Here is a 27715-nt window from a genome sequence, read left to right on the forward strand (position 1 = left end):
AAGGCTGGTGCTTTATCCACTGTGCCACCTAGCCGCCCCCATGCCACCTAGCCGCCCCCTATATATAATATTAACCAATTTTTAAGTGTGAATGCTCACATTGAAAATTTAGCAATAGTTTCTGCAAAATGGTTTGAGCTAATTTCAGCATATACCTGATCCTTCCTCTATTTCTCAACTCCTAATCTTCAATCGCAGTAATTCCTAACATCAGTCTCCTTTGCTTTTTCTCTGAATAGCTAATATTGGAGGAAATCACTAAATCCTATTACAGAGTTCCCTGAAAATTTCTACCATCCAGGCCCAGATTCACTAAAATCCTTTGCTCACTTCAGCTTGATACTTTTACCACATTCTCCACAACAGTTTCAGACCTTTTCCCTTGTCCTCATGCATCTCACTCTAAGTCTTCCCCCCATGATCCTCAGAGACCACCATTTCCTACTTTACTGAGAAGACTAGGGCCATATGACAAGCAATCATACCCTTCCCTTCTCTGCACCTCAAATTTACTAGGAATGAGTAAGTCCTGGGAAAGTGAATGTTCCCAGACAAAGGAGCTTACTGAGACATCCAGTGGCTTCATACATTCATCTATGAGGAAACGGATTAAGACTATTGCACTGTCTGTACACAGGTGACCTCCTTTCCCAAGAGTAAGGATGAGCTTGGCCACAACTCCTTTAACCTAGCAAAAGAAAGATGAAGAAGAGGAAATGCCATTATAAAGTGGGTAAAGCTCTTTACTTTAATTAAATGTATGTCTGCATATGCATGGATATGTAATCTTATTTTATTTTTATTCTATACTTAGAAACCATAAAGGAAATCAAACATTTGCATATACAGGCAATAAAACAAAAACATGTATACTTGCACATGTAGGCATGCATGTAAATATATAACTATATGGATATATGTATATACTTAGTGTATATATATGCATATGTATACACACATATATTTATAAACATTCATAAACAGATACAGCAAATGGACCCAGAATATATATCACAAATGCACACCAACATATAAATTATATATAATATATAAATACACACACAAACCAAAACATTCATATATATGTATCTATGTATATGTATGAGTGTATACATGTATATTTACAAACATATAGAGAGTGAAAAATGGAACCAGAATGGACCCATAATTAAAAAGAAAAAAGTGAGCTGAACAGCCTTTGGGAAGTTACAAAACTTTTTTTAAAGTTAACTAGGTTGCACAGTGGATAGAGCACCAGCCCTAGAGTTAGGAGGACCTGAGTTCAAATGCCACCTCTGACATTTATTAAATACTATATGACCTTGGGCAAGTCATTTCACCTCATTGCCCTGCAAAAACAAAACAAAAAACCCCCTTTCTTTTAAGAACACTGTACTTCTCTTATAAATAAGAACCATCTTTTTAAAAATAATATTTTATTCATGATATCTGGCTATGAGTAATAGTCTTTGAAAAATTAGAATCAAGTTTCATTCAAAGGGCAATGGAGACTCACTTACACTTGGGGTATGAACATAATTTGATACATAACAAACCATGATGCAGAAATGGGATAAAAGGTTTCTTAGGCACGACTGATAAAATAATATGGTCTTATTAACCTGATGAGAGTGAGGGACCACCAATGGGCAAATCTTGTTCTCTTCACTGGTATCTTTGCAGTAGCTTAAGGGTAATGCCATCACCACAGTGGGTGGAATTCTATGTTAAACTTAAGAGAAGTTATGTTTAAAAGTTGAGAAAAAAATTCACATAAATGAGCTGAGTTCATTAACTTTAATAAGATGTTTACAAGATCCTCATCATTAAACTTTCAATGACCAATTCATTGCCTCTCTGATTATTATCCATAGACAATTAAGATTTTAAGGGGATTGCTTTCTCATTAGTTGCATGTCCCATTTCTCATACTGATGGGTCAGAATGAAGTATTTTTGATATGATGCATTCTCCTTAACAACTTCACAAAAACCTATAAAAATTCACCATATCAAATCCTGATTGAGAACTCCAATAAAAAAAACTCCCAGTGAATCATTTTTTCCAGTTCTGGTAGCTATAGGGAAACAAAATGCAAAAGAGTAGAATAAGAATAATTTATCCAGAAAAACTAAGTACAATTCTTCATAGAAAAAAGAGATCTTTAATAAAATAAACAACTTCTAAGTGTTCATGATGAAAATACCATACTTTATTTATTTTTAGGATTTTGCAAGGCAAATGGGGTTAAGTGACTTGCCCAAGGCCACACAGCTAGGTAATTATTGTCTGAGCCTGGATTTGAACCCAGGTACTCCTGACTCCAGGGCCAGTGCTTTATCCACTGTGCCACCTAGGTGCCCTGAAATACCACACTTTAATAGAAATCTTGTAATATTAACTTATGAATGAAGAGAAATTTTCAAAGATAAACATGAGTGAGCAGTTTTAAGAGACTAAAAAGGATCAACTGTTTATATTCTAATATTAGTCAATGATAATGTTTCCCTTCAAAACTTATAATCATTGGTTATAGAGGGAGCATAGTTATTATAGAACCTAGGAATGATTTCTTTTATTTTGATTACCTTAAAAGGAGGAAGAAAATAGAGGGGAAATTCAATAACAGGGTAAAAGAAAGGAGGAGGATGGGAAATTATTTGACATAAGTGAGTCAAAAAAGAAAACTACAGACAAGAAAAAAGGTTTAGGGAGTGAGTGAGTGATACTTGAACCTCTTTCTCATCTGAACTGATCAAATTGGAGAACCATAGATTTGGGTGGAAGAAGGGGAGAAGGGAGATGGTGTAATAAGAGGAAGGATAATTTAAGTAAGGGATTAGTCTTAAGGAAAACAAACTCTAAGGAGAGTGGATAGCAAAAAACGATTTAAAAGAAAAGAAAAAAAAGAATCTTTGGACATTGAGTGAGAAAAGTAAAGAGAAAAGGGCAGGGGAATTGAGAGCATGCTTAGCTTGCTTAGCATACAGACCACTCTCTTCTTTATAAAGGTGGAAAACAAAGAAAAGGAGAAGCATAAGAGAATCAGATGGAGGGAAATATACAATTATTAATCCTACCTATGAATGTGAATGGGATGAACTCATATGTAAAATAAGAAAAAAAAGCAGAATGAATTATAAATCAGAATCCAACAATATGTAATTTACTAGAAACATACTAGAAATATAAAGTTAAAATATAAGAGTTAAAATAAAAGACCTGGGCAAAATCTCTAAACTTTAATTGAAGTAAAGACTTAAGAATTCAGGTCAATTTGATCATAATTCCAGAGGTCTGGCAATGAAGCATGCTACCATCCTATTATCCAGAGAGATGACTACAGAATGAGACTTAGATTTTGGATAAAATCAATGTAAGAATCTATTTTGTTGGACAATGCATATGTGTTACAATAATCAAAATAGAAAATTGATGCTTGTCAGTTGACAAAGAAGTAAAATAAATGTTACATTTAAAAATGGAGACCCAGGAATGCCTCAGGTTCTTTCTAATGTGAAGGGAATGAGCCTTATTGATAACTCCTATGCCCTTGAGATCTTTGAAGTTGAGACAATGCCTCAAAATGACTAATTTCTTCATTTTTTAAATTAAAGATTTTATTTATTTTGAGTTTTACAATTCCCCCCCCCCAATCTTACTTCCCTCCCACCCCACAGAAAGAAATTTGTCAGTCTTTACTTTGTTTCCATGTTGTACATTTATCCAAATTGAGTGTGATGAGAAAGAAATCATATCCTTAAGGAAGAACCAAAAAGTATAAGAGATAATAAGATCAAACAATAATATATCTGTTTTTTTCTAAATTAAAGGGAATAGTTCTTGAACTTTGTTCAAACTCCATGATTCTTTGTCTGGATACAGATGGTATTCTTCATTGCAGACAGCCCAAAATTGTCCCTGATTGTTGTACTAATGGAATGAGCAAGTCCATCAGGGTTGATCATCACCCCCATGTTGCTGTTAGGGTATACAGTGTTTTTCTAGTTTTGCTCATCTCACTCAGCATCAGTTCATGCAAATCCCTCCAGGCTTCCCTGAATTCCTATCCATCCTGGTTTCTAATAGAACAATAGTGTTACATGACATACATACATATACCACAATTTGCTAAGCCATTCCCCAGTTGAAGTAAATACTTGATTTCCAATTCTTTGCCACCACAAACAGGGCTGCTAGGAATATTTTTGTACAAGTGATGTTTTTATACTTTTTCATCATCTCTTCAGGGTATAGATCCAGTAGTGGTATTGCTGGATCAAAGGGTCTGCACATTTTTGTTGCCCTTTTGGCATAGTTCCAAATTTCTCTCCAGAAAGGTTGGATGAGTTCACAGATCCACCAACAGTGTAACAGATTTCCCACAACTCTTCCAACAGTGATCATTATCCTTTCTGGTCATATTGGCCAGTCTGAGAGGTGTGAGGTGGTACCTCAGAGAAGCTTTAATTTGCATTTCTCTAATAATTAATGATTTAGAGCAATTTTTCATATGACTACGGATTGCTTTGATCTCAATCTGTAAATTGCCTTTGCATATCCTTTGACCATTTGTCAACTGGGGAATGGCTTTTTTAAAAAATATGACTCAGTTCTCTGTACATTTTAGAAATGAGTCTTTTGTCAGAGTCATTAGTTGTAGAGATTGATTCCCAATTTACTACATTTCTTTTGATCTTGGTTGCAGTGGTTTTATCTGTGCAAAAGCTTTTTAATTTAATGTAATCGAAATCATCTAGTTGGTTTTTGGTGATGTTCTCCATCTCTTCCTTAGTCATAAACTGCTCCCCTTTCCATAGATCTGACAGGTAAAGTAGTCCTTGAATCTTATAATTTGCTTATAGTATTGTTTTTTCATGTCTAAATCCTGTATCCATTTGGATCTTATCTTGGGACAGGGTATAAGGTGTTGGTCTAATCTAAGTTTCTTCCATACTAACTTCCAATTTTCCCAACAGTTTTTTTTTATCAAAGAGAGAGTTTTTATCCCAATAGTTGAACTCTTTGGGTTTATCAAACAGCAGATTACTGTAATTGTTTCCTGTTATTGCACCTAGTCTATTCCACTGGTTCACCACTCTATTTCTTAGCCAATACCAAACAGTTTTGATGACTGATGCTTTATAATATAATTTTAGATCAGGTAGGGCTAAGCCACCTTCTTTTGCACTTTTTTCATTAAATCCTTGGAAATTCTTGACTTTTTATTTCCTCCATATGAATTTACTTACAACTTTTTCTAACTCATTAAAGTAATTTTTTGGAATTTTGATTGGTAGGGCACTAAACAGGTAGTTTAGTTTTTGTAGAATTGTCATTTTTTATTATATTAGCTCTACCTTTCCATGGGTAGTTGATATTTGCCCAATTATTTAAATCTGATTTAATTTGTGTGAGAAATGTTTTATAATTGTTTTCAAAAAGTTTTTGAGTCTGTCTTGGCAAATAGACTCCCAGGTATTTTATATTGTCTGAGGTTACTTTGAATGGGGTTTCTCTGTCTAGCTCTTCCTGCTATATCTTGCTAGACACATATAGAAAATTTGAGGATTTATGAGGGTTTATTTTATATCCTGCATCTTTGCTAAAATTGCTAATTGTTTATAGTAGTTTTTTGGATGATTTCTTGGGATTCTCTAGGTAGACCATCATGTCATCTTCAAAGAGTGAGAGTTTTGTCTCTTCCTTCCCAGTTCTGATTCCTTCAATTTCTTTTTCTTCTCTAATTGCTGAAGCTAGCATTTCTAATATAATATTGAATAGTAGTGGTGATAATGGGCACCCTTGTTTCACCACTGATCTTATTGGAAATGCATCTAGCCTCTCCCTATTGAATATAATGCATGTTGATGGTTTCAGATAGATACTGATAATTATTCTAAGGAACAGCCTATTTATTCCTATACTCTCTAGTGTTTTTAGTAGGAATGGGTGCTGTATTTTGTCCAAATAATTTCTTCATTTTCAACCAATCACATTTTCATGTATTTCTTCCACTTAAAAAAAGCATGGAGGGGTACTAGTTTTTTTTTTGACTTTGGTATTCTAATGTGTGATTTTCATCAATGAAGTGAGATCAAATACATCATAAAGATATAGATTACAACCTTATGCTCACCATAGTATGGGTCTCTTGTTTGCTTGTAAATCTACCAGATAGGGTCCATCTAACATTTTGGTAGTTTACCTCTGGTTCTTTTGATATTTTGTGACCACCAATGGTTGCCACATCAGATTGGACATCAATTATCTGCACCTTTTTGTGTGATAAGTTCATCTTTTTTCAGTCATATATTTCTCTGATGATATCCTTTATACCACTTGGTTAAAAGTATTTTAAAATTCAAAGGCTGCTAAGCTAGAAATGTTCCACTTTGCTACACTCAATTATAATTACATTTGGGAATAATCTATGTAGAAACCACCTAATAAACTAATGGCTCTTTGCCCAAAAGACATTTTTAGGCAAATACTTGCCTAAATCATGGGAACACTTTAGTCTATTACTTTTGAAATTCCAGTTCTTTGACCATTCTATTTAAACTCTCTTGATTCATTGGTCACTTAAGTAACACAATACTTATTTTTCTCCAATTCTTATAATGTCCACCTGGGAGAAGGATTAAGTGAGTTTAGGTAAACTCAGAATACATTACACAGGGGCAGCTAGGTGGCGCAGTAGATAGAGCACTGGCCCTGGAGTCAGGAGTACCTGAGTTCAAATCTGGTCTCAGACACTTAATAATTACCTAGCTGTGTGGCCTTGGGCAAGCCACTTAACCCCCTTGCCTTGCAAAAAAAAATTCTAAAAAAAAGAATACATTACAGAAAGATGGGGGAAGAGTGATGAGATGATGCCCACCTGTGCTTAATATCAGAAACCAACAACATTAATTTTTAATTTGTCTTCCTAAGTCCAAGTCCTGCAGAGGAATGGTCTTCATTTTTTTGTTTAATTCACTTACCTTGTAGTTGTGGTTAGGAAGCCATGGCCACAAAGCATGCTGCAAGTCTATCATCACACTGGGAATCATTGAAGGAACTGGAAAAAAACAACAAAGATAAACACATCAATGGAATAGAAAAGCACTGAGAAGACAACCCAAGTGTGGTTACCTGTAGTTGTAATAAGCATCAATGAAAGCATTCATAAAATATCCCTTCCTTAATGGGATAGTGGAGGTAGGGCAACCCACTGCTGGGTAGGGCCTGCTGGTATACTATAAAATTGTTAAATATATTAAGATTTCTTTTCTATCTTTCTTTCTCTTTGAGTGACACACTTCTTCAATTCAGTTTGGTATATATTTACTAAGCTTTCACAAACTACCTTATGAATAGATGCTGGTAGGTGACACCTAAATTTGACATGGTCCCTGCTATCAAAAAGTCATAATTCAGAAGGAAGGAGAGAGAATGGATAAAGGAAGCAGAGAAGTGACAACCTACTGGCTTACAAAGCCGTTTTAGCAGAATAGTCCTAGACAATAATAGAACAACTATTAGCTAGGTGGTGCAGTGGATAGGGTGCCAGACCTGAAATGAAGAAGACTCATCTTCCTGAGTTCAGAACTAACTTCAGAAACTAGAAAAGTCTTTTAATCTTGTCTCAGTTTCCCCATCAATAAAATGAGATGAAGAAGAAAATGGCAAACCACTCTAGTATCTTTGCCAAGAAAACTCCAAGTGGAGTCACAAAGAGTTGGGCACAACCAAAATGGCTCAGGAACAACTTTTTTTTTTTTAAGGGCATTTTGAAGGCGGTAAGTAAACTCTCAAAGTATCTTGGTTACATAATATGCTGTCAAATTCAGTCCAGTCAGGGGAAGCTAGGTGGCGCAGTGAATAGAGCACCGGCCTTGGAGTCAGGAGTACCTGGGTTCAAATCTGACCTCAGATACTTAATAATTACCTAGTCGTGTGGCCTTGGGCAAGCCACTTAAACCCATTGCCTTGAAAAATCTAAAAACAATCAAAACAAAACCAAATTCAGTCCAGTCAAATTAAAAAGGTCCACAACTTTCTCATTGTAATCACTTACGGTCAGTCTTCACCAAGTCTTCCAGGACCCCAATAAGCCAACAGAAGACAGCTTCATTTCCCTCATTTTCCTCAATTTTCAGAAATAAGAAGGCAAGTAACTTCTCCAGGTCCTCAGGACCTATAGAAAAAAAAAAGACAATGAAGTTCTACATGGCATCTTCTCAGGCAGAGATTAGCCAGGATGGAAGGGGGATAGATCAGTGAGGGAGGAAGGAGGGATGTTTTCAATGCATGGAACATTGTGTTCAGTCATTTCAGTCGTGTTTGACTCTTCAAGACTCATTTTTGGGGGTTTCTTGGCAAAGATGCTGTAGTAGTTTGCCCTTTCCTTTTCCAGCTCATTTTACAGATGAGGAAACTGAGTTAGGGTTAAGTGACTTGCCTAGGGTCAAACAGCTATTAAGTATCTAAGACTAGATTTGACTCCAGGGCAGAAGTTCTATCCACTCTGTCACCTGTCTGTCCCATGCATATCATACAACAGACATTTAATAAATGCTTATTGATTAATTCTTTCTTACCCATATCTAAAAGTCTGACAAGGACCATCTGCACCTGTTCATTTGTAATTTCAGCAAAAGGTTGGTTTAGCTGTGGAAACAAAGCACTCCATTGACTACAAAAGGAAGAGCATGGAAAAGTATTGATGGACACAATGGAGCAATAGAGAAAAATTCTTCTTTCTCCTTACTTCCTTTTCTCATCTCTCATATTCTCCATCTCTATCTCTCTCTCTATCCCTCTCCTTCAGTGTCTCTATCTCACTCTGTGTTTATGAGTCTCTCTCACTATGCCTCTGCATCTCTGTATCTCTCTCTCTTTCAATATATACCTATATACATTCATCATACCTGTAGATGTGTGCCATGAATATAGGCATTAAATATTACATAGTAGCTACATATATATATATATATATACATACATACATGCATATTGCACATACACATTTGTGTTTGTGTATTTTGACACTGACATGTTATTTCTTTTTTGTAGGGAACTTCTGGCGTTGGGGCATCGACTTCTTTGTACCTAATAGTCTTAGAGATTTGTGCAGAACAGATGTTTAACCCTTTAGAGGGTTAATTTACCCTCTATTTAATGCATATAGAAGGTTCAAATACTCAATTAGAGTCACACAATTTTTTTTTTGACAAGTGTTAGAAACCAAAGTTGAACCCAGGACTTCCTCATTTTTAAGGTCAGCTTTATAGACTGACTGTGTCACATATATGACTGTCTATATGGTTATGATAATAATATATGAAACATAAAAATTTTAAATTGTATTTTTAAGGAACTTGTGAAATGTAATAAGAAAATGGGCTTTAAATAGTAGCTGAATAGGAAGAGGGACTTTTAAGGGGAAATTGTTAAACATCAGAACAAAGATGTTGAAGAGTTGCTTCCACTGAAAATAAGACTAGAATATTTAAAGAGAATGGTTTACACATAATTTTGCCTAGAGCTAGTGTACTGAAATATATAATTTTCTAGCAACTTCTTGCCTAAGGAACTAAGGAATTTCATTGTAAATTCTATCATATATATCAAGGAGAAAGGGGCCCCAGGTAGACTTTACCAAGAACCTGAACTCTCCTTACCTGTGAATACAGCTCTTGGAACATGTGGGTTGGGTCTGGAAGGTCTGTTTTTATCTCCATGAAAGGAAATACTGTTTTTCACAAGTCCAGGTCACTCTATCCAGGGTCAGAAAGAGAAAAATATATAAATTATGTTGGAGTTGGAAGCAAGTTGACAGAAATGGATCATAAACTCCAGTGTTTGAACATTCTATTCTTTTCCATGTTGTTATACTTTGCTCTAATTCTACTGTTCCATTTTTGGGGGAGACACCATATATGGGAAATAAAGAGATAAATGCCAACTCCTCAAGCAGCTTGATATTTTTATCATGGGAAAGGACACAGATTTTTCTCCCCCAACCTACCCTTCCCCCTAATATACCTATTTCTGGCAATGGCATCATCATCTTTCAAGTTACCTAGACTTGGAAACTCAAAGTCAGTTTTTGATTTTTTTCTCCTCTCTCACTTCCCCTCTCCAATCTCTTGGCAAGTGTGGTGGTTTCCCCTTTGGCAATATTTTTTCCTTCATTCCCCTCCCTTCCACTTCCACTGTACTCACCTTCTTTTTCCTTTTCTATTTTAGTAATCTCTCAACTGGCCTTCTGGCTCCCCAGTCTATGGTCTTTTCAAGTCAGCTCTCAAGTTCTAATTTTTTTCAATTATAATCTACTAAAAACAAACAAAGAAAACTTATGCTACTCCCTAAGGTCCACTAATGAAACTTGAATTGTGAACCTTGACAATCAATGCTCTCAATGAGTTTATTTGTTTCACTAGGCTCCAATATTAACTCATAGTCTTTATTTACTCTCAACTAGAGTATTCTTTGTCATCTTTTCTCATCATGCCATCCTTCATTTCTCTGTATTTTTTTGCTTACATCAACTTCCAAGCCTATAATAGAATTTCACTCATTTTTGTGATCTTTCTTCTTTCAGGGTCCAATTAATGTATCATTAATTTTAGGTGAAACCTTCTTTGAACCATCCCTCATCTCACTTTTATCTCATGATAACAATCTCTGCCTTTTCAAATTTCTTACAGTATTTTTCTCGAATTCTAACCTTCTGATAACACTATCTTATATTGTTGTTGTTATTGTTCTTTGTTTTTGAAGAGTATCAATGGAGTAATGTCTTAACTCCTGCATAAACTGAATTTAAGTAAGGTAGAGTTGCACCAAGTCATCAATCTCATTCTCATTTTCTGAGTCATCAAAGTCCAGTGGTAAGACAAAAGTCAGGGTGATTATTAATGGCCTAGGCATCTTTGATGTCTGACCAAGTTCTAAGCACTTTATAGCACCTGCTTCAATCACCTTCATGATCATTGAAACAAATTATTTTCAACCACCAATTATGATGGAGGAAGTCTTTACATGCTTGGGGTAGACATCCCACTAACTCACTGGCAAGTTTGGGTCATGTTGGTTCCCCTCAACATGGTTTAGCCCATCTGCTGAGATAGTTCTACCTGGAATGTGGTCATTGCACACGTTACAGCCTCTTGGAGTCATGGGTAAGAGTTGGGTGAAAGATAAAAATTAAAGGAGGATGAGTAGCCCTAAACTTAGCAAGCCCTTACCCCAGAGGTCCTAGACCTCCTTAAATAATCAGTCTTGTGTTATAGTGTGGAAACAAAGAGGAGGACCCTGAAACTTCTATCTTTATATGCCTTACTTTATTTTGTTTTTTTCTCCTTTTGTGTTTAGGTTTCCCTCTAGCTTAACTCTTGTGTAAGTTCCACTCATAGAGATGCTCTGCCTTAAGTCTATAAAGTTAGTAGTGATTAGCAAGTACTCCCTGTACTTACTACTTAAATACAATAGATCTTCCTCCCCAAGTTCAGTTCAAATAGCTTGTGATTCAATTTGTTATCTCTTTTCCCCACTTCTAGATTCTGGATAATTAGGACAGAAGGGAAAGGTTACTTAATGGAGCAATGCTAGTGTTCCCATGGCTTGCAATGAAGACTATGTTAGGAGGAATATCTACCATTGGGTTAGAAAAAGAATGAATTTTTTTCTTAATAGGTATCAAAACTATGCTTGGGACTTAATTGTCTCAAGGTGCTAAAGGTTCAGGTTATTATTTTAGTTTCCTGGTCACTTGATTAAAAAAAAAAGGCCATGAGGACTGCTGGCTGATCCGTAGATATTTGATTGACAGACTGCTATGAGCAACATAGAAATATAGAAGCTTTAAGCAATTGAGCCAATGTTGAATCCTTGTTGAATAACCTTTCCCTGATCTGATGTCTTTTTGATGGTATGAATGAGTAAATCTTTTATTAGCAGGATTACAAGTGCCTTATTTTGTTCCAACCTCAAATTTAAGTTATCAACCTAGTCTGAGTTGGACTCAGGCTTTTTTATTGACTTGTATCCAAATTCTGAGGAGTCTGAAAACAAACAAGCAAACCCTTACACAGTTTCTATTTATTCCTTTCATATAATAACAGAATTTGATTGTGATCTGTGTATAGATCCATCAAGTATCAAAATATTAGTGTTGAATGATTGGGAAAAACATTTATAAAACACTAGCTCTATGCTAGCTACCATGAAAAGCATATTTCTGGGAGACTAATCGAACTTTTGAATCCAGCTAAATACAAATCCAATTCCTTTTTTGATCCTTTCTGGTTTTACCTATATCACTCAAGGTATTTTCCTTAATTGTTCCCAGACAAATAAAAGAGGAATTTAAAGTAACATTTTTGCTACATATCTTTCACCATCATAAGAAATGTTATGATAAATTATAATAGTTCTTTAAAAGATCTTTCTTCAACCTGAACTTATCCTTTCATGTAAAGTTTTCCCCCTGTATAAAATCCCCTGATCTTACCACTATTCCTATTTATTAAACTATTTCAGTTTAATAAAAGTCTGTTTCTTAGGCTTAATTTGAAGATATAATGAGATATTTCGCAAACCTTAGTTGTTGTTATTCGTTGTCTCTCCATTGCCTAATAAAATAAAACCTAAACCTTTTTACATGGCACTAATCTTTCTATGAGATCCAGTTCCAATGTGATTTTTCCATCAAGATTTTTCTGCTTTTCCCTATAGGAAGTCATCTCCATTTGAACTCCCTTATTTATCATTTTAAAGTCATTTTTTTAGTTGTATACAACCCCTTTTGGGGTTTTCTTGGCAAAGATACCGAAGCAAACAGAATCTTATAACTAAGCATCTCCATCAAATGTCATGAAGTCTCTGCTTGAATGCCTCCAGTGATGGGAAGTTCATTACTTCCTGAGGAAGTCCATTCAATTTTGGGATGGTTAATTATTAGGAAGCTGTCTTAGCTAGGTAACTTAAATTTATCCCTCTGCAGCTTCAATCCTTTGCTCTTCTTTCTTCAAGCAGAACAAGAAAGATGAACCAGTATCCACCTATCTTTTATCCCTTCCCTCTTTTTCATATTTTCTCTTTCCCCTTCTTTTCTATATTAATCCCTTCTTTAATTGAGCCTCTCCATTTAATACAGGACAGCTTCCTTGATTATCTCCTATGCTTTCTCTTTGGTTGGTTCTTAACACTTCTGTGTGAATCATTTTTCTCTTTTATCACTTTTGTTATATTTTACCTGCTCTTTTGGAGGAAAAATATCTTTTTTTTCCCCTGACTGAATTGCAAATCAGTTAAACTTTTTATTTACTTTCCCAGACTTATTTGTCTTGTATTTGAGGTATTCAGGCACCTGGAGAAAAAAATGGAAGGAATCTCAAATGACTTTGCTGACTTTTCAAACATAGACTAAGTGACAGACCTATTACAAGGATGGGGCAGTCAGTCCTCTTCACAGGGTGAAAAATTTTAAATTTTTCCTTATTGCACATTCCTAGGAACACATCATCTCTCAATATCCCTTGAGGAAACAGTTATGGTATATAGTTAGAGCGACTCCTGGACTCTCTTCCTCTTCTGCCTACTCTGCTCCTGGCAGTAGGAGAATGCTTGTTATCCTTGAGTGACTGCACTTTTAATCAGATTTTCACCTAAGATAAATTTTTGATGAGAATTTTTTTCCATCCTTCCAACTTGCCCTGGATAAAAATACTGAGAATTTTGCCATGAAACAGGGGATAGAAACTTGAGAAAAGGGCAGATTCCTGAAACAAACACTTGCTACTATTTGACCCTGTCTTTAGGGGGCAAAACTTTCTTTTATATTTGCATCCCCAGGGTGAAGCAGAATATTTGGTCTATATTAGCAAATGCTCATTCATAGATTAAAGGTTCTTTTAGAAAATGTCCCAAGTTTGCATTGATTTTATTAGTACATCATTAAAAAATTATTATAATTGAGATTATCCTTTTTATATCTCACAATACTCTCTTGCTCTTGTTTATACATATATTATTTGCCTGTCCCTAAATCTGATTCCATGTTCTTCAAATTTTCTTGTATCTTTGTTTATATATCATTTAATATGTCTTTATATATGTCATGTATCCATTTTGATCTTATCTTGGTAAATGATGTAAGATATTGATCTACGCCCAAGGTCTGCCAAACTGCTTTCCAGGTTTCCCAATAAGTTTTGTCAAATAATTAAATCTTATGACAAAAATGTAAGTCTTTACATTTGTCAAACAAAGTTACAATAACAAAGTAATCGTAACTACTGTAAATTGTCTTTTCTGTTCACTGATCTATACTTTTCTTACTGGTACCAGATAATTTTGATAATTATGACATTATTATATAGTTTAAGTTCTGGTGCTGCTAAAGCTTCTTATTTTATATTTTTTCATTAATTCCTTTGATATTCTCAAACTTTGTTCTTCCAAATTTTTATTCTTCTAAATGAATTTTGTTAATATTTTTCTAATTCATAAAAATATTTCTTATAATTTACTTGGGATGGCATTGAAAATATAAATTTAGTCTAAACTCTCATTTTTTATTGTATTATCCCTGCTCACACATGAACAGTTACTATTTCTTCAATTATTTAAATATGATTTTATTTGTAGAAAATTGTTTTCTTATAAATTTTGTTCATATAGTTCCTGGCTTTGTTTTGGCAAGTGTACTCCTAGATATTTTATATTGACTAGATTTATTTTAAATGGGATATCTCTTGTTATCTCTTCTTTTCTTTCTTTCTTAATTTTAATAAATTTAATTTTCCAATTATATGCAAGTATGGTTTTCAACATTTGATTTTTTTTTGTTAGGTTTTGAATTCCACACTTTTCTCTCTCCCTTCCTTTCCTTGCCTTCCCCTTCACACTGAGTAATCTGATATAGGTTAGACAAGTGTAACTGTATTAAACATATTTCCATATTAGTTATGTGATGAAAGAAGAATCAGAGAAAAAGAAAAAACAAAGAAAAAACATAAGATATAAAACAAAATTAAAAAATAAAAAATAATATGCTTTGCTCTGCATTCAGACCACATAGCTCCTTCTCTGAATGTAGATGATATTCTCCATCACATGTCCTTTAGAATTGACTTTGATCATGATCATTAATCAAACAATGCTATTGGGTTTTTTTTTTGCTTTTGCAAGGTAATGGAGTTAAGTGACTTGTCCAAGGTCATACAGCTAGGTAACTATTAAGTGTCTGAGGCTGGATTTGAACTCAGGTCCTCCTGACTCCAGGGCTGGTACTCTACCCACTGTGCTGCCTAGGCTGCCCCACACAATATTATTAATGTGTACAATGTTCTTTTTTGTTGTTGTTTGTTTTGCAAGGCAATAGTGTTAAATGACTTGCCCAAGACCACACAGCCAGGTAATTATTGGGTGTATGAGGCCGAATTTGAACTCAGGTACTCCTGACTCCAGGGTCGGTGCTCTATCCACTGGGCCACCTAGCCCCCCTTTACAATGTTCTTTTGATACTGCTCACTTCACTCAGCATCAGTTCATGCCAGTCTTCCCAGACTTTTTTGAAGTCTATCCATTCATGATTGGTTTTTTAGGTTTTTGCAAGGCAAACAGGGTTAAGTGGCTTGCCCAAGGCCACACAGCTAGGTAATTATTAAGTGTTTGAAACTGGATTTGAACTCAGGCACTCCTGACTCCAGGGTCGGTGCTTCATCCACTGTGCCACCTAGCTGCCCCCCACCCATTTATGATTTCTTACAGAACATTAGTACTTCATCACATTCACATCCTACATGTTCAGTCATTCCTCAATTGATGGATATCCCCCTCCAATTTTTAATTCTTTGATACAAAGAAGAAGTGTTATAAATAATTTTTGTACATGGAGGTCTTTTCTCCTTTTTTGTGATCTCTTTGGGTTACAGATCTAGTATCCCATTGTTGGATCAAAGGGTATACATACCTTTGAGTGTGATTCCAAATTGCTCTCCAGAATGATTTGAGCAGTTCACATTAGCGTACCACTTTTCCCACTTCCCCTCAAATATTGACTATTTTCCTTTTTTATCATATAGACCAATCTGATAAATATAAAGTGGTATCTCATGGTTGTTTTAATTTGCATTTCTCTAATCAATAATGATTTAGAGTTTTTTTTTAATCTGACTATAGTTAGTTTTAATTTCTTCATCTGAAAACTGCCTGTTCATGTCCTTTGACCATTTATCAACTGGGGAAATGACTTGTATTCTTATAAATTTGACTCAATTCTCTACATATTTTAGAAATGAGTCCTTTATCAGAAGCACTAACTGTAAAAATTGTTTTTAATCTTGTTACATAGTTCTTATTTGTGCAAAACCTTTTAAATTTAATGTAATCAAAATTATCCATTTTGTATTTCATAATGTTCTCTATCTCTTGTTTGGTCATAATCTTACTATCTCTTCTTTCAAGGTTTTGTTACTTTAGTAAAATTACTAATTGTTTCAACTAACTTTTTAGATAAACCTTTCGGATTTACCAAGTATGTCATCATATTGTCAGTCAAAAGAGATAGTTTTAAATTTTTAAAAAAGCTTTATATAAATAAAACCAATGTAGCTAAGATTAGAAAGGAGAAAATTTTGGGAAAATTTTATAGATGGTTTTCCAGGAAAAAATCTCATTAGTTTAGAGAACTGAGTCAAATCTATAAGAATACAAGTCATTCTCTAATTGATAAATTGTTAGAGGATATGAAAAGGAAGTTTTATTATGAAGTAATCAAAACGATTTATAATCACATAAAAATGTACTCTATATTATTATTGATTATAGAAATGCAAACAAAAATTATGAGATATCATTTTTATACTTATGAGCTATGTTCATCTGATAGAAGGGGAAGCAGTAAATATTGGAGAGGATTTGGAAAAACTGGGATACTAATTCATTATTGGTGGAACAGTGAATTGATCCAACCATTCTGGAGAACAATATGGAATTATGCCCCAAGAGTTATTAAGCTACCTATACGCTTTGACCCAGCAATACTACTACTAAACATATTTTTTTCTTTTTAATTTAAGGCAATGGGGTTAAGTGACTTGCCCAAGGTCACACAGCCAGTTGGATTTGTGTCTGGGGCTGAATTTGAACTCAGATCCTCCTGACTCCAGGGCCAGTGCTCTATCCACTGCACCACCAAGCTGCCTCCTACTAGACCTATTTTCAAAGATAATTGGGGAAAGGGGAACGAACCTATACGTTCTAAAATATTTTTTAGCAATTTTCTTCATGCTGGCAAGGAATTGGAAATTTGGGGGATGCCTATCAGTTGGAGAATGACTGAAAAATTGTGGTATATGATCATGATGGATTACTACTGTGCTATAAGGAATGGTGATATTGATGATCCTAAAAAGAAAAAGATTTGTATGAAATGATGAAGAGTAAAATTAGTAGAACATCATCTATAGTAATGATATTGTCTTAAGAACAACTTTGAGCAACTAAGTCATTTTTGATCATTATAAATACTCAAAATAACTGCACAAGCACATATGAAGGAAGGTATTATCTGTATCCAGAGAACTGAAGAATAGATGTATAGAATTATTATATATTTACATACACTTATACACATTTATGCATATATATGGCTCCTTATACACACATATTTGTGTCTAATGCTTGGAAATTCTCAGTTTCATGGAATGTATTTTTTTTCCTCTGAAAGTTTATATTGTTTTACTGAATATTTCAGTTTTTCAGGGTAGATAGTTTCTTTATTCTTCAAAATATCATATTCCAAGTCCTTTTATCCTTTAAGTTAGAAAATGCTAAATCTTGTGCTATCCTTACAGTGGCTTCACAGTATTTGAATTGGTTCTTTTTTGACTGCTTGGAGTATTTTCTCCTTTATCTGAAAGCTTTGGAATTTGACTATAGTGTTCCTGGGAGTTTTCATTTTGAAAACTCTTTCAGGTTGATTGGTGTATTCTTTCAATTATTATTTTATCCTTAGGTCCTAGAATGTCAAGGCAGTTTTCCTTGATGATTTCTTGAAGAATGATATTTAGACTCTTTTAAAAGTCATGGCTTTCAGGTAACCCAATAATTTTAAAATTATCTCTTCTGGATCTATTTTTCAAGTCATTTTTTTTTTTTAGGTTTTTGCAAGGCAATGGGGTTAAGTGGATTGACCAAGGCCACACAGCTAGGTAATTATTAAATGTCTGAAGTCAGATTTGAACTCAGGTACTCCTGACTCCAAGGCTGGTGCTCTATCCACTGTGCCACTTAGCCACCCCTAAGCCATTTGTTTTCCAATGAAATAGTTCACAGTCTTCTACTTTTTTCATTTTTATTTTGTTTTATTGTTTCTTGATTCCTTAAAAAGTCATTAACTTCTACTTCCTCAGTTCTGCTATTTAAGGAATTCTTTTCTTCAATGAGCTTTTGTATATTCTTTTCCATTTGACAGATTCTATTTTTCAAGGATTTCTTTTATTCGGTGAATTTTTATATATCTCTTTCCATTTAGCCAATTCTTCATTTTTAGGGAATTCTTCTCTTCATTGGATTTTTGTGTCTCTTTTACCATTTAGCCTATTCTGTTCTTTAAGTGTTATTTTCTTTTTTTTGATCTTCCATGGATGTACTTTTTATTTTAAATTTAAATACACAATAAATTGTCATATGCAAAGCAAAACTGAGAAATTCATAATAAAAAGCAATATACTTCCATTTCAAGAAAACCTACATAATAAATACAATACATTATGTTCAAAATTGCTATATTTTCTTTGCTTCCAAGTAAGTTTTGTTCTGTTCTCTGCTGTACATTTTTCCCCTCTCCCTCTCCCCCCTTTTTCCCCTCCTCCCCTAACCCACATGGTGGCTATAATCAAGCATATACACACATACACATAAATAGACATATAACCACACACACATATGTATCTATATATATGTATATATATTTACACACATAATCATATATGCACCCACATATATAAACCATGTGTGTATAAATATATGCATAAGTATATATACATACATACACATACATATATCCACATATCTGCCTTCCCCCATAGCTACAATCAAGCATATATGCATATGCATATATATATACACACACACACATATATTCTTACATACTCACATATTCACTCATATATAGACAATTTATATTTCTGTAAATGATTAAATATTTGAATATATATATATATATATATATATATATATATATACACACACACACATAGATATACATATCCACATATATGGTTGGTTGGTTCTTGTTCTTCTTATTGAAGAGGACCAAAATGACTTCACTCTGTTAGAGACAAGATACAGAGATAAGTTGACTGTTGCTGATCAGACCAATTTGAGCTTAGAGTGCTCTACCACAGCTTAGGTACAAATAGTCCATGTGAACACCTGGGGTGGATTATCTAAATATGCACATCTCACATTTCTTTGAGTTACTTCAATTCCGCCTTATTCATAGAGCACATCACCTTCTTGGATGAGGGCACACTAAGCTTGATGGTCCTGTGCCAGTGTTTCCCAAGCTGCACAATCAATTCCAAAGTTCTTCAGAGACACTTTTAGAGTGTCCTTGTATCACACTTGCCTGGTGTGAGTTCTCCATAAAATAGTCTTTTGGCTATCATTTGTTTGGCATTCAAACAATGTGACCAGCCTATCAGAGTTGCACTCTCTGTGGTAGTGTTTGAATGCTTGGTAGTTTAACTCAAGAAAGAATTTCGGTGTTTAGTAATGTTTCCTGCCAGGTGATCTTCATAATCTTCCTAACAGTTTAGGTGGAAGCAATTCAGTTTCCTGTCATGGTGCTGGTTGTCAGTCTAGTAACCCTTTTCTTCCACACTTTCTTTTGGAGCCTCCCCCAAATTGAGTTAGCTTTGGAAATGTGTGTCTCTACCTCCTTATCAATGTATACTTCCCTGGAAATTAAACTACCAAGGAAATGTACTTATCCACAATATTCAAAACTTCTCCATTTGCTATTAATTGATGATTCCACATATGGATGGTGTGATGCTGACTGATGGAGCACCTGTGTTTTCTTGGTGATTGTTAGGCCAAAATTAGCAAAAGAAGCAGAGAATTGATTCATAATTTGTTGCATCTAGTTTCACAGACTGCATTAAGAGCACAATCATATGCAAACAGATCATATACCAACATTCATATGCAAATAGATCATATACCAACATTCCCTCCATGTTGGTGTTGACTTATATAACCTTTTCAAGTTGAAGAATTTACCATCAGTGAGATAGATGACCTGGATGCCATGTTTATCCTCAGTGAAGGTATTTGGTAACATGACTGAACATCATGCTAAAAAGCAAGAACTCATATTTGTTTCACTTCATTGGTGATATTACGGGAACATCATCCACTATCTAGAACCTGGGCAAGTATGCCATCATGAAATTGATGTATAATACTGATGAACTTATCTGAGCAACCAAATTTTGATATAAATACATTTTGATACATAGAAATACCTACACATACATATTAATAGATATCTATATATTTGGTTTGTATACAGCTCTCATTTCTATGACAATTCCTGGAATAAACTGGTTATTTTCTTTCACTATTTTTTGGTCTCTCCTTTACCAAACTGTTGACTCATGTTTCAAGATTTCTTTGCAGTACTCATTTTTTCCCCCAATTTTTCTTCTCCTCTCATGATTTCCCAATTTGTCCACTACCTTGATTTTCAAAATCTTTTTGAGCTCTTCCATAGCCTGAGACAAATTCATAGTTTTCTTGGAGGCTTTGGATTTAGAAACTTTGTGTATTTAGTGTTTCATTTTGTTATGTACATTTTGCCAATGTAGCTGTCTATGGTAAGATTTTTTTCTTCTATTGCTTGATCATTTCCCCAGTCAATGACTTGATTTTTAATTCTTTGTAAAGGTGTAGCTGTTTCCAGGATGTAGGATGCACTGTCCCAGACTTTTAAGGGTTTTTGAAGCTGTTTTCAGGGACTCGCCCCAGGGACCTGATAGTTCTTAATTGCCTTACGAGAGGGGGTGGCTAGGTGGCATAGTGGATAAAGCACTGGCCTTGGAGTCAGGAGTACCTGGGTTCAAATCCGGTCTCAGACACTTAATAATTACCTAGCTGTGTGGCCTTGGGCAAGCCACTTAACCCCATTTGCTTTGCAAAAACCTAAAAAAAAATCTTATGAGAGGCTATGACTGTTCTCCTGGTCTGTGCTCTGGTCTGTGGATGACCACAATTACTCTTTACTGCCCTGGAATTGTGAGGAGGGTCCTGGCTCCACTGCAGACAGTGAGCTAAATTATATCTTTGCTTCTTTTCCTGAGACTGAGGTCCCAGACTATGACCTAGATCTGAGTATGGGAGGAGCAACAGAATCCTCCTTCAGGGAGAACAAAGAGACCTCTGAAATCTCCCCTGGGTCTCCGACCTGCTTCTGTGCTGGCCTGGGCTCAGAGTTTTCCTGGTGTGTCAGAGTTTTCCTGACGAGATTCTAATTGTCCTTGGCAATCTCAGGGCTGGGAAGTCTGGAAACTGCCCCGGCTGCCATGGGCCCAGGTGCATCCAGGAACCCAGACACCCTGCAGGTTGGTCCTAGATAGCTGGAGCCTATTCATTCTGCTGTGGACCCTTGACTACCTTGGTATATTAGACCCACAGATCTTCCAAGTTGTCTTGGGCTGGAAAATTAATTGTTTCACTCAGTCTTTTTGTGGATTCTACCACTCTAGAATTTGATTAGAGTTATTAATTAAATTTATTTGGAGTGGTTTGGTGGAGAGCAAGTGGTAGTCCTTGCCTTTACTCTGCCATCTTGGTTCTGTCTCCTCTTTAATGTCTAGACTTAAAAAAAGTTATAAAGGAAATATCAATCATAGAAAGTGAACTTAAAAATGTGCATTCATTTCCCCCCCAAGAAAACTGGTTGTTAAATATTTATCAGTACCCCATTGAATAGTGGATATATGCTAAACAATGTGGAAGTATAAGAGTAAGGTCCTAGGGTCACAGCTCTAGATATAACCTTAGAGATCATTTAGTCCAACATCTTTTTTTTTTAACAGATGATTAAACTGAAGCTCAGATTGATGAGGTCTTTTGATTAAGATCATATAAGTAGCAAATAAGAGAGCCACAATTCAAATTTGGGTCACCTGATACTAAATCTAAGGCCCTTAAGTAAGCAGGTTGTTTTTGCAGAAAATGACAGAATGTCAACATCAGAAAGTATCTCAGTGACTTACATGTAAAGAAGAATTCCTTTTATAAACGTTTAAACAAGTAATTATCTAATTAATATCAAAAGATCTCTAGTGGGAATAGAGCCTGGAGTCAGGAAGACCTGAGTTCAAATCCAGCATCAGATACTTATTAGTCATGTGACCTTGTATAAGTTACTAATCATCAGTTTAAAATGAAAATAATGATGTAAAATGCAGCTAATAAGAGCATCTATCTCTCAAGTTTGTTATGAGATTCAAATGAAATAATTGTGAAATGATTAGCATTGTGCCTGGCAAGTATTTAAGTGGTTAGGTTCCTGTTAGACTAGCTGCTCAGGAAGTGTTAGGTTCCTGCTGGCTAGCTTATCCTTACCCAGGCGAATATTGAAGAGGCGGGAGACAAAGAACCATCAATTACAGCAAATGAAGAAGTTTTGAGTACTATGGACATGGTCACTTACCTTGGCAGTGTCCTTTCCAGGGAGCTACACGTTGACAATGAGGTTGACACATGCATTGCCAGATTTAGTTCAGTATTTGCGAGACTCCAAAATAAAGTGTGGGAGAGAAGAGGGATTTGACTACCAAACTGAAAGTTTACAGAGCTGTTATGCTGACCTCATTGCTATATGCTCATTCCAAGCTCATTTTGACCTGATAATCCACAATTGGACATAATGTAATTTGGCTCAAACATAGTGATGTCATCTTGGCTTTCTTCGATAATGAAAGACAAGAACCAATCACTACCATCTGTCTATCATATCTCTTATCTTTCTATTTATCATCTATCTGTCTATCCTCGTTATCTATATATCATCTATTCATATTTATTCTATCATCTAGTATTCATTTATCTATAATCTCCCAGATATTGTTTACCTATAATCTATGTATCTATCACCCATGTATACAACTCTATTCTCTGTCTATGATCTATCTATCTATGATCTATCTATCTATCTATCTATCTATCTATCTATCTATCTATCTAACTTGTAACCTATATTTATCCATAGCAATGCTATCATCTATGTCTCTATTTATCTATACCTATTATCTACTATGTATTATCTATCTACAATCTATGCATCTATCATCTATGTATCCATTTATCACCTATGTATCCATCTGTCTCTCTATCATCTCTCTCTCTCTCTATCTGACATATCTTTCTATCATTCTATCTATCTCTATCATTTTATCATGTCTTATACTCCTTGTCTCATGTATCTACTACCAGACCCTTACAAGGAATATGGGAGAAGGGATGTGGCACAAGAAAAGAATAAAAAGAATTTAATTTAAAAATGAAGGCAAACTTAATGTATGCTAAGGCTGTTCTGTCTATGTGTTTCTAGAAGAGTTGCAGTAGTAAAGAAGTTCAGGAGAGAAAATAGAATCTTTTTCAAAAATTCTGAAAGATAAGTAATAACCATGTTTGTACAAACTTCATATATAATTCTCTCAGCCCTTAAAAGTCTGATAACTGCCATGAAGCACTTCAGAGTTCACAAAGTACTTTATATATATTAACTTATTTGACAATAACCTGATATCCCAAGAACTTACAACTCATGAAATATGTTCTACAACAGCTATTATTATTATTACCATTTTATAGATGAGAAAATTGACACATATAGAAGTTAACTGATTAGTATGAGGTAATACAGCTATTATCAGGGACAGTATGTGACCAAGTCAAATTAACTGACTAGTATTAGGTCATACAGCTATTATCAGGGACAATGTCACTATGTCACACTTCCTATGAATTTTACCTACTTCAATTGTAGTACTAGTGTCCAGTAGGAACTAATCCACCCATAGATGTCATGTCTTTCAAATTCAACCCTACTTTAGAGATAGGAGTCACCACAAAACTTTAGTAGAATAGAAGGAATAGGCTACAGAAACCCTGTAGTCTGTTTGCAGTGTGTTGGTGGAAAGCTTAGATCAATCTTTCAAAGCTCACCTATAATGATTTAAGTGAAAGCTTCGAGAGCAGAAATCAGGAGCAGGAAATTTGTACAGGAACCTGAAGGACTGATATCAAAGATGGTACAAGACAGGTGGAGTAGAGCTAAGTGGTTCTATCAGTCTCTATTCAAGGTTCCATTCTTGTCATTGTGACCTCTTTGAGGAACCATGTCATAGAATCCACAAAGTGTAAGAACTTGAAGACTCTTGAGTTGTCATACAGTTCAGTTTCTTCATTTGACATTTAAATTATTTGGTGTTCATGAACCAACATTATTTACAGACCATTGGAAAGGTTGTTTATGCCAAAGGGTTCCACCTGTTTGACCAACACATCCCTAGAGGAGGCACTCAAAAATATAATTCATGGTTGATGGATATGAATAGCGGATAACGTAACCATAAGAGTACTCAATTATATTTCAGTTTTCCTATGCTTAGAGTTGGCAGAATGGCTTAGAGCAATGCTTGTTAATGAATTCATTGATCTCATAGTAAAGGCTAGAGAATGACAACATGGAGCTAAGGCTTGACTCCAAGGGGTATATCATCAGTCAGGGGATGGAATATATGGTCTCTATACACCTCTGTGGTGACCAGTCTTGGGGATTTTCTTTTTCTTTTTATAAAAGAAAAATTTTATTTATTTTGAATTTTACAATTTTTCCCCTAATCTTGCTTCCCTTTCCCCACTCCCCACAGAAGGCAGTCTTTACATTGCTTTACAATCTTTACATTGCCTCCATGGTATAAATTGATCTAAGTTGATTGTGATGAGAGAGAAATAATATTCTTAAGAAAGAAAAATAAAGTATAAGAGATAGCAAAATTACATATTAAGATAATGGGTTTTTTATATTAAAGGTAATAGTCTTTGGTCTTTGTTCAAACTCCATCTGGATACAGATGGTATTCTACATCACAGATAGCCCCAAATTGTGCCTGATTGTTGCACTTATGGAATGAGCAAGTCCATTAAAGTTGATCATCACCTCCATGTTGCTGTTAGGGTATACAATGTTCTTTTGGTTCTGCTCATCTCACTTAGCATCAGTTCATGCAGATCCTTCCAGGCTTCTTTGAATTCCATCCCTCTTGATTTCTAATAGAACAATAATGTTCCATCATATATATGTATATATATATATATATATATATATATATATATATGTATATATATATATATATATATATATGTGTGTGTGTGTGTGTGTGTGTGTGTGTGTGTGTGTGTGTGTGTGTGTGTATGCCACAATTTATCAAGCCATTCCCCAATTGATGGACATTCACTTAATTTTCAATTCTTTACCACCACAAATGGGGCTGCTAGGAATATTTTTGTACAAGTGATGTTTTTACCCCTTTTCATAATCTCTTCAGGATATAGACCCAGTAGTGGTATTGCTGGATCAAAGGGTATGCACATTTTTATAGGCCTTTGGGCATAATTCCAAATTGCTCTTCAGAAAGCTTGGATGAGTTCATAGCTCTACCAATAAGTATTGGTGTCCCAGATTTCCCACATCCCTCCTAAAATTGATCATTGTCCTTTTTTAGTCATATTGGCTAGTCTGATTGGTGTGAGGTGGTACCTTAGAGAGGCTTTAATTTTGTGGCATTTTTCTTCAACAAAACCACATTCATTATTAACTCATTACAGATAAGAATAAGTTGAGTTTACAAAACAGCAGGAGGGATTGGTGTAGGGTAGCAGATGGATAGAAATATAATGAATAGAAGCGATTATTAAAACCAGTTAGGAAACTAATAGTCTAAGACAGAAGTACTAGTAAAATATATAGGTAGAGATGTCTCACAGGACATTGACATTTCATGAAAAAACAAAAATTCTGCTTAATTCGAAGTTTGTAATTTTATGTGTGATCACTTTTTAAATTTTATTTCTTATTTTAATATTTTGCTTTGTAAATTTAAGTTTAGCATCATTTCAAAAACTCGGTTCCTTAGGAGTTCAGGCACAAGCAAGTGATGAGGAAAAAGAAGCAACAATGGTAGAAATTTGACAGTGAAAGGAAGAAAAGAAATAAGGCAGTAGCTCAGGGGGGCAGAGGGTAGAGTTAATGGGAAGATTTTTTTTCAAGGAGGGAAGATCTTGTACTTGAGGGAAGAAAGAGACAAATCACTGGGATGAAAAAATAGATCTTTATGAAGAAGAAAGGAATATTCAAAAGGATAAGACCCAAAGGATGAAGAATGGGATGGGACCAAAGTCAAAGATAAAAGATATGACCTTTGAAAAGAGGGATAAGAAAGAAAAGGAAAATAGGTATAAAGATATGAAGAGGAAGGAATATAAAAAAGTTCAAACCTTACTAATTCAATCTCAAAAATTAGTGGGAGAGGGTGTGGGATTGGGATAGTAAAATTGAAAAGACTCTAGAATGTTTAGTATGACTAGTATAGGAAATAGTTACTTTAGAGCAAACAAGATTTGAATAGGAGGATGAATAAGTAGCAATGAGAACTAACAGGTAAAACTAGAAAGCCTGAATTTGTAGTGGACTAGGTCAGCAGACTTCAGTTACTTTCTCTAGCAGTAATCTGCAACTTAGGAAAATAAGGCAAGAAAATGTATAATTAAATTGGGAAATTCAAAAGTAAAGTGCTTCATTAAAGTGGATGATCATGAATTCTAAAGTCTAATAGAGATAAATATCACTCCCATAAAGGAGAGTCTCTGTTGGGCCAGGTAAATTGAAAGGAATTAAATGATTAAAAATAACTGGTTTTTTTTCTTTTCCTTTCAAAGGGAGAAGAATCAGTTCTTTGGAAATGACAAAATAGGAGAAAAGGTAAAATCAGAAGGGTAACCTATTGCGATAGCATGGTATAACAGAAATAGAATAGGATCTTCAGTCCAAAGACCTGATTAATCTGGTTAAGCAATGTTTGTTAATTAATTCATTGATCACCAAAGTAGAGGGTGAGGAATAATATCATGAGGCCTATGGCTCAAGGCCAAGGGGTGAGTGATTGGCCAATCAGAGGATGGAAATATGGTCAACATACATCTCTGTGGTAACCAATAATAAGTAGTGGATATATAAAGCTAGAAGAATTGAAAATATTATAGATAAGAAGACCATTCATGAAACTAATAATCTCAAGCTAGGTGGAGAGGTCCAACAGGCCATTGGAATTATGATTCATCCAGACTTAAGTTACTTCAGAGATATCTACAGCTTAGTAAAAGAAGGGGAGGGGGTTTGTATGATTGGTTTGGGAATTAAAATATTAAGGTCTTCATTGAAGTGGATGATTAGGAATTTCAGGGTATAAATATCATCCTGAAAGAGGAGGGTCTCTATTGGGTCAGGTGAAGTAAAAGGAATCAAATGATTGGAAATTGTTGATTTTTTCCCCCTTTCATTTTATCTCTGACATTCACTATATATATATATTATATATATGTATATATATATACATATATATATACACACATATATATA

General features: G+C 34.8%; 1 protein-coding gene across 7 annotated transcripts in view; it reads right to left on the reverse strand.

Moving 5' to 3' along the window:
- Positions 1-24376, reverse strand: part of LOC141523700 (maestro heat-like repeat-containing protein family member 1) — a 99641-nt gene extending 75265 nt beyond the window's left edge. For 4 of the 7 annotated variants that reach the window (XM_074237098.1, XM_074237099.1, XM_074237100.1 and 1 more), the window contains exons 1-6: positions 24241-24376; positions 9669-9764; positions 8586-8655; positions 8063-8182; positions 6987-7063; positions 566-688 (exon numbers count right to left, since the gene is read on the reverse strand). In XM_074237098.1, the coding sequence (XP_074093199.1) occupies positions 566-688; positions 6987-7063; positions 8063-8182; positions 8586-8655; positions 9669-9728 (450 nt within the window). In that variant the 5' untranslated portion in view covers positions 9729-9764; positions 24241-24376. Of the gene's footprint in view, positions 1-565; positions 689-6986; positions 7064-8062; positions 8183-8585; positions 8656-9668; positions 9765-13246; positions 13340-19255; positions 19331-24240 lie in introns of those variants that run through there. The other 3 variants (XM_074237096.1, XM_074237097.1, XM_074237101.1) reach the window with 3 other exon arrangements.
- Between the last annotated feature and the right edge of the window lie 3339 nt (positions 24377-27715).

Source organism: Macrotis lagotis, chromosome 5, assembly GCF_037893015.1.
Source record: "Macrotis lagotis isolate mMagLag1 chromosome 5, bilby.v1.9.chrom.fasta, whole genome shotgun sequence".
Lineage (NCBI taxonomy): Eukaryota > Metazoa > Chordata > Mammalia > Peramelemorphia > Peramelidae > Macrotis > Macrotis lagotis.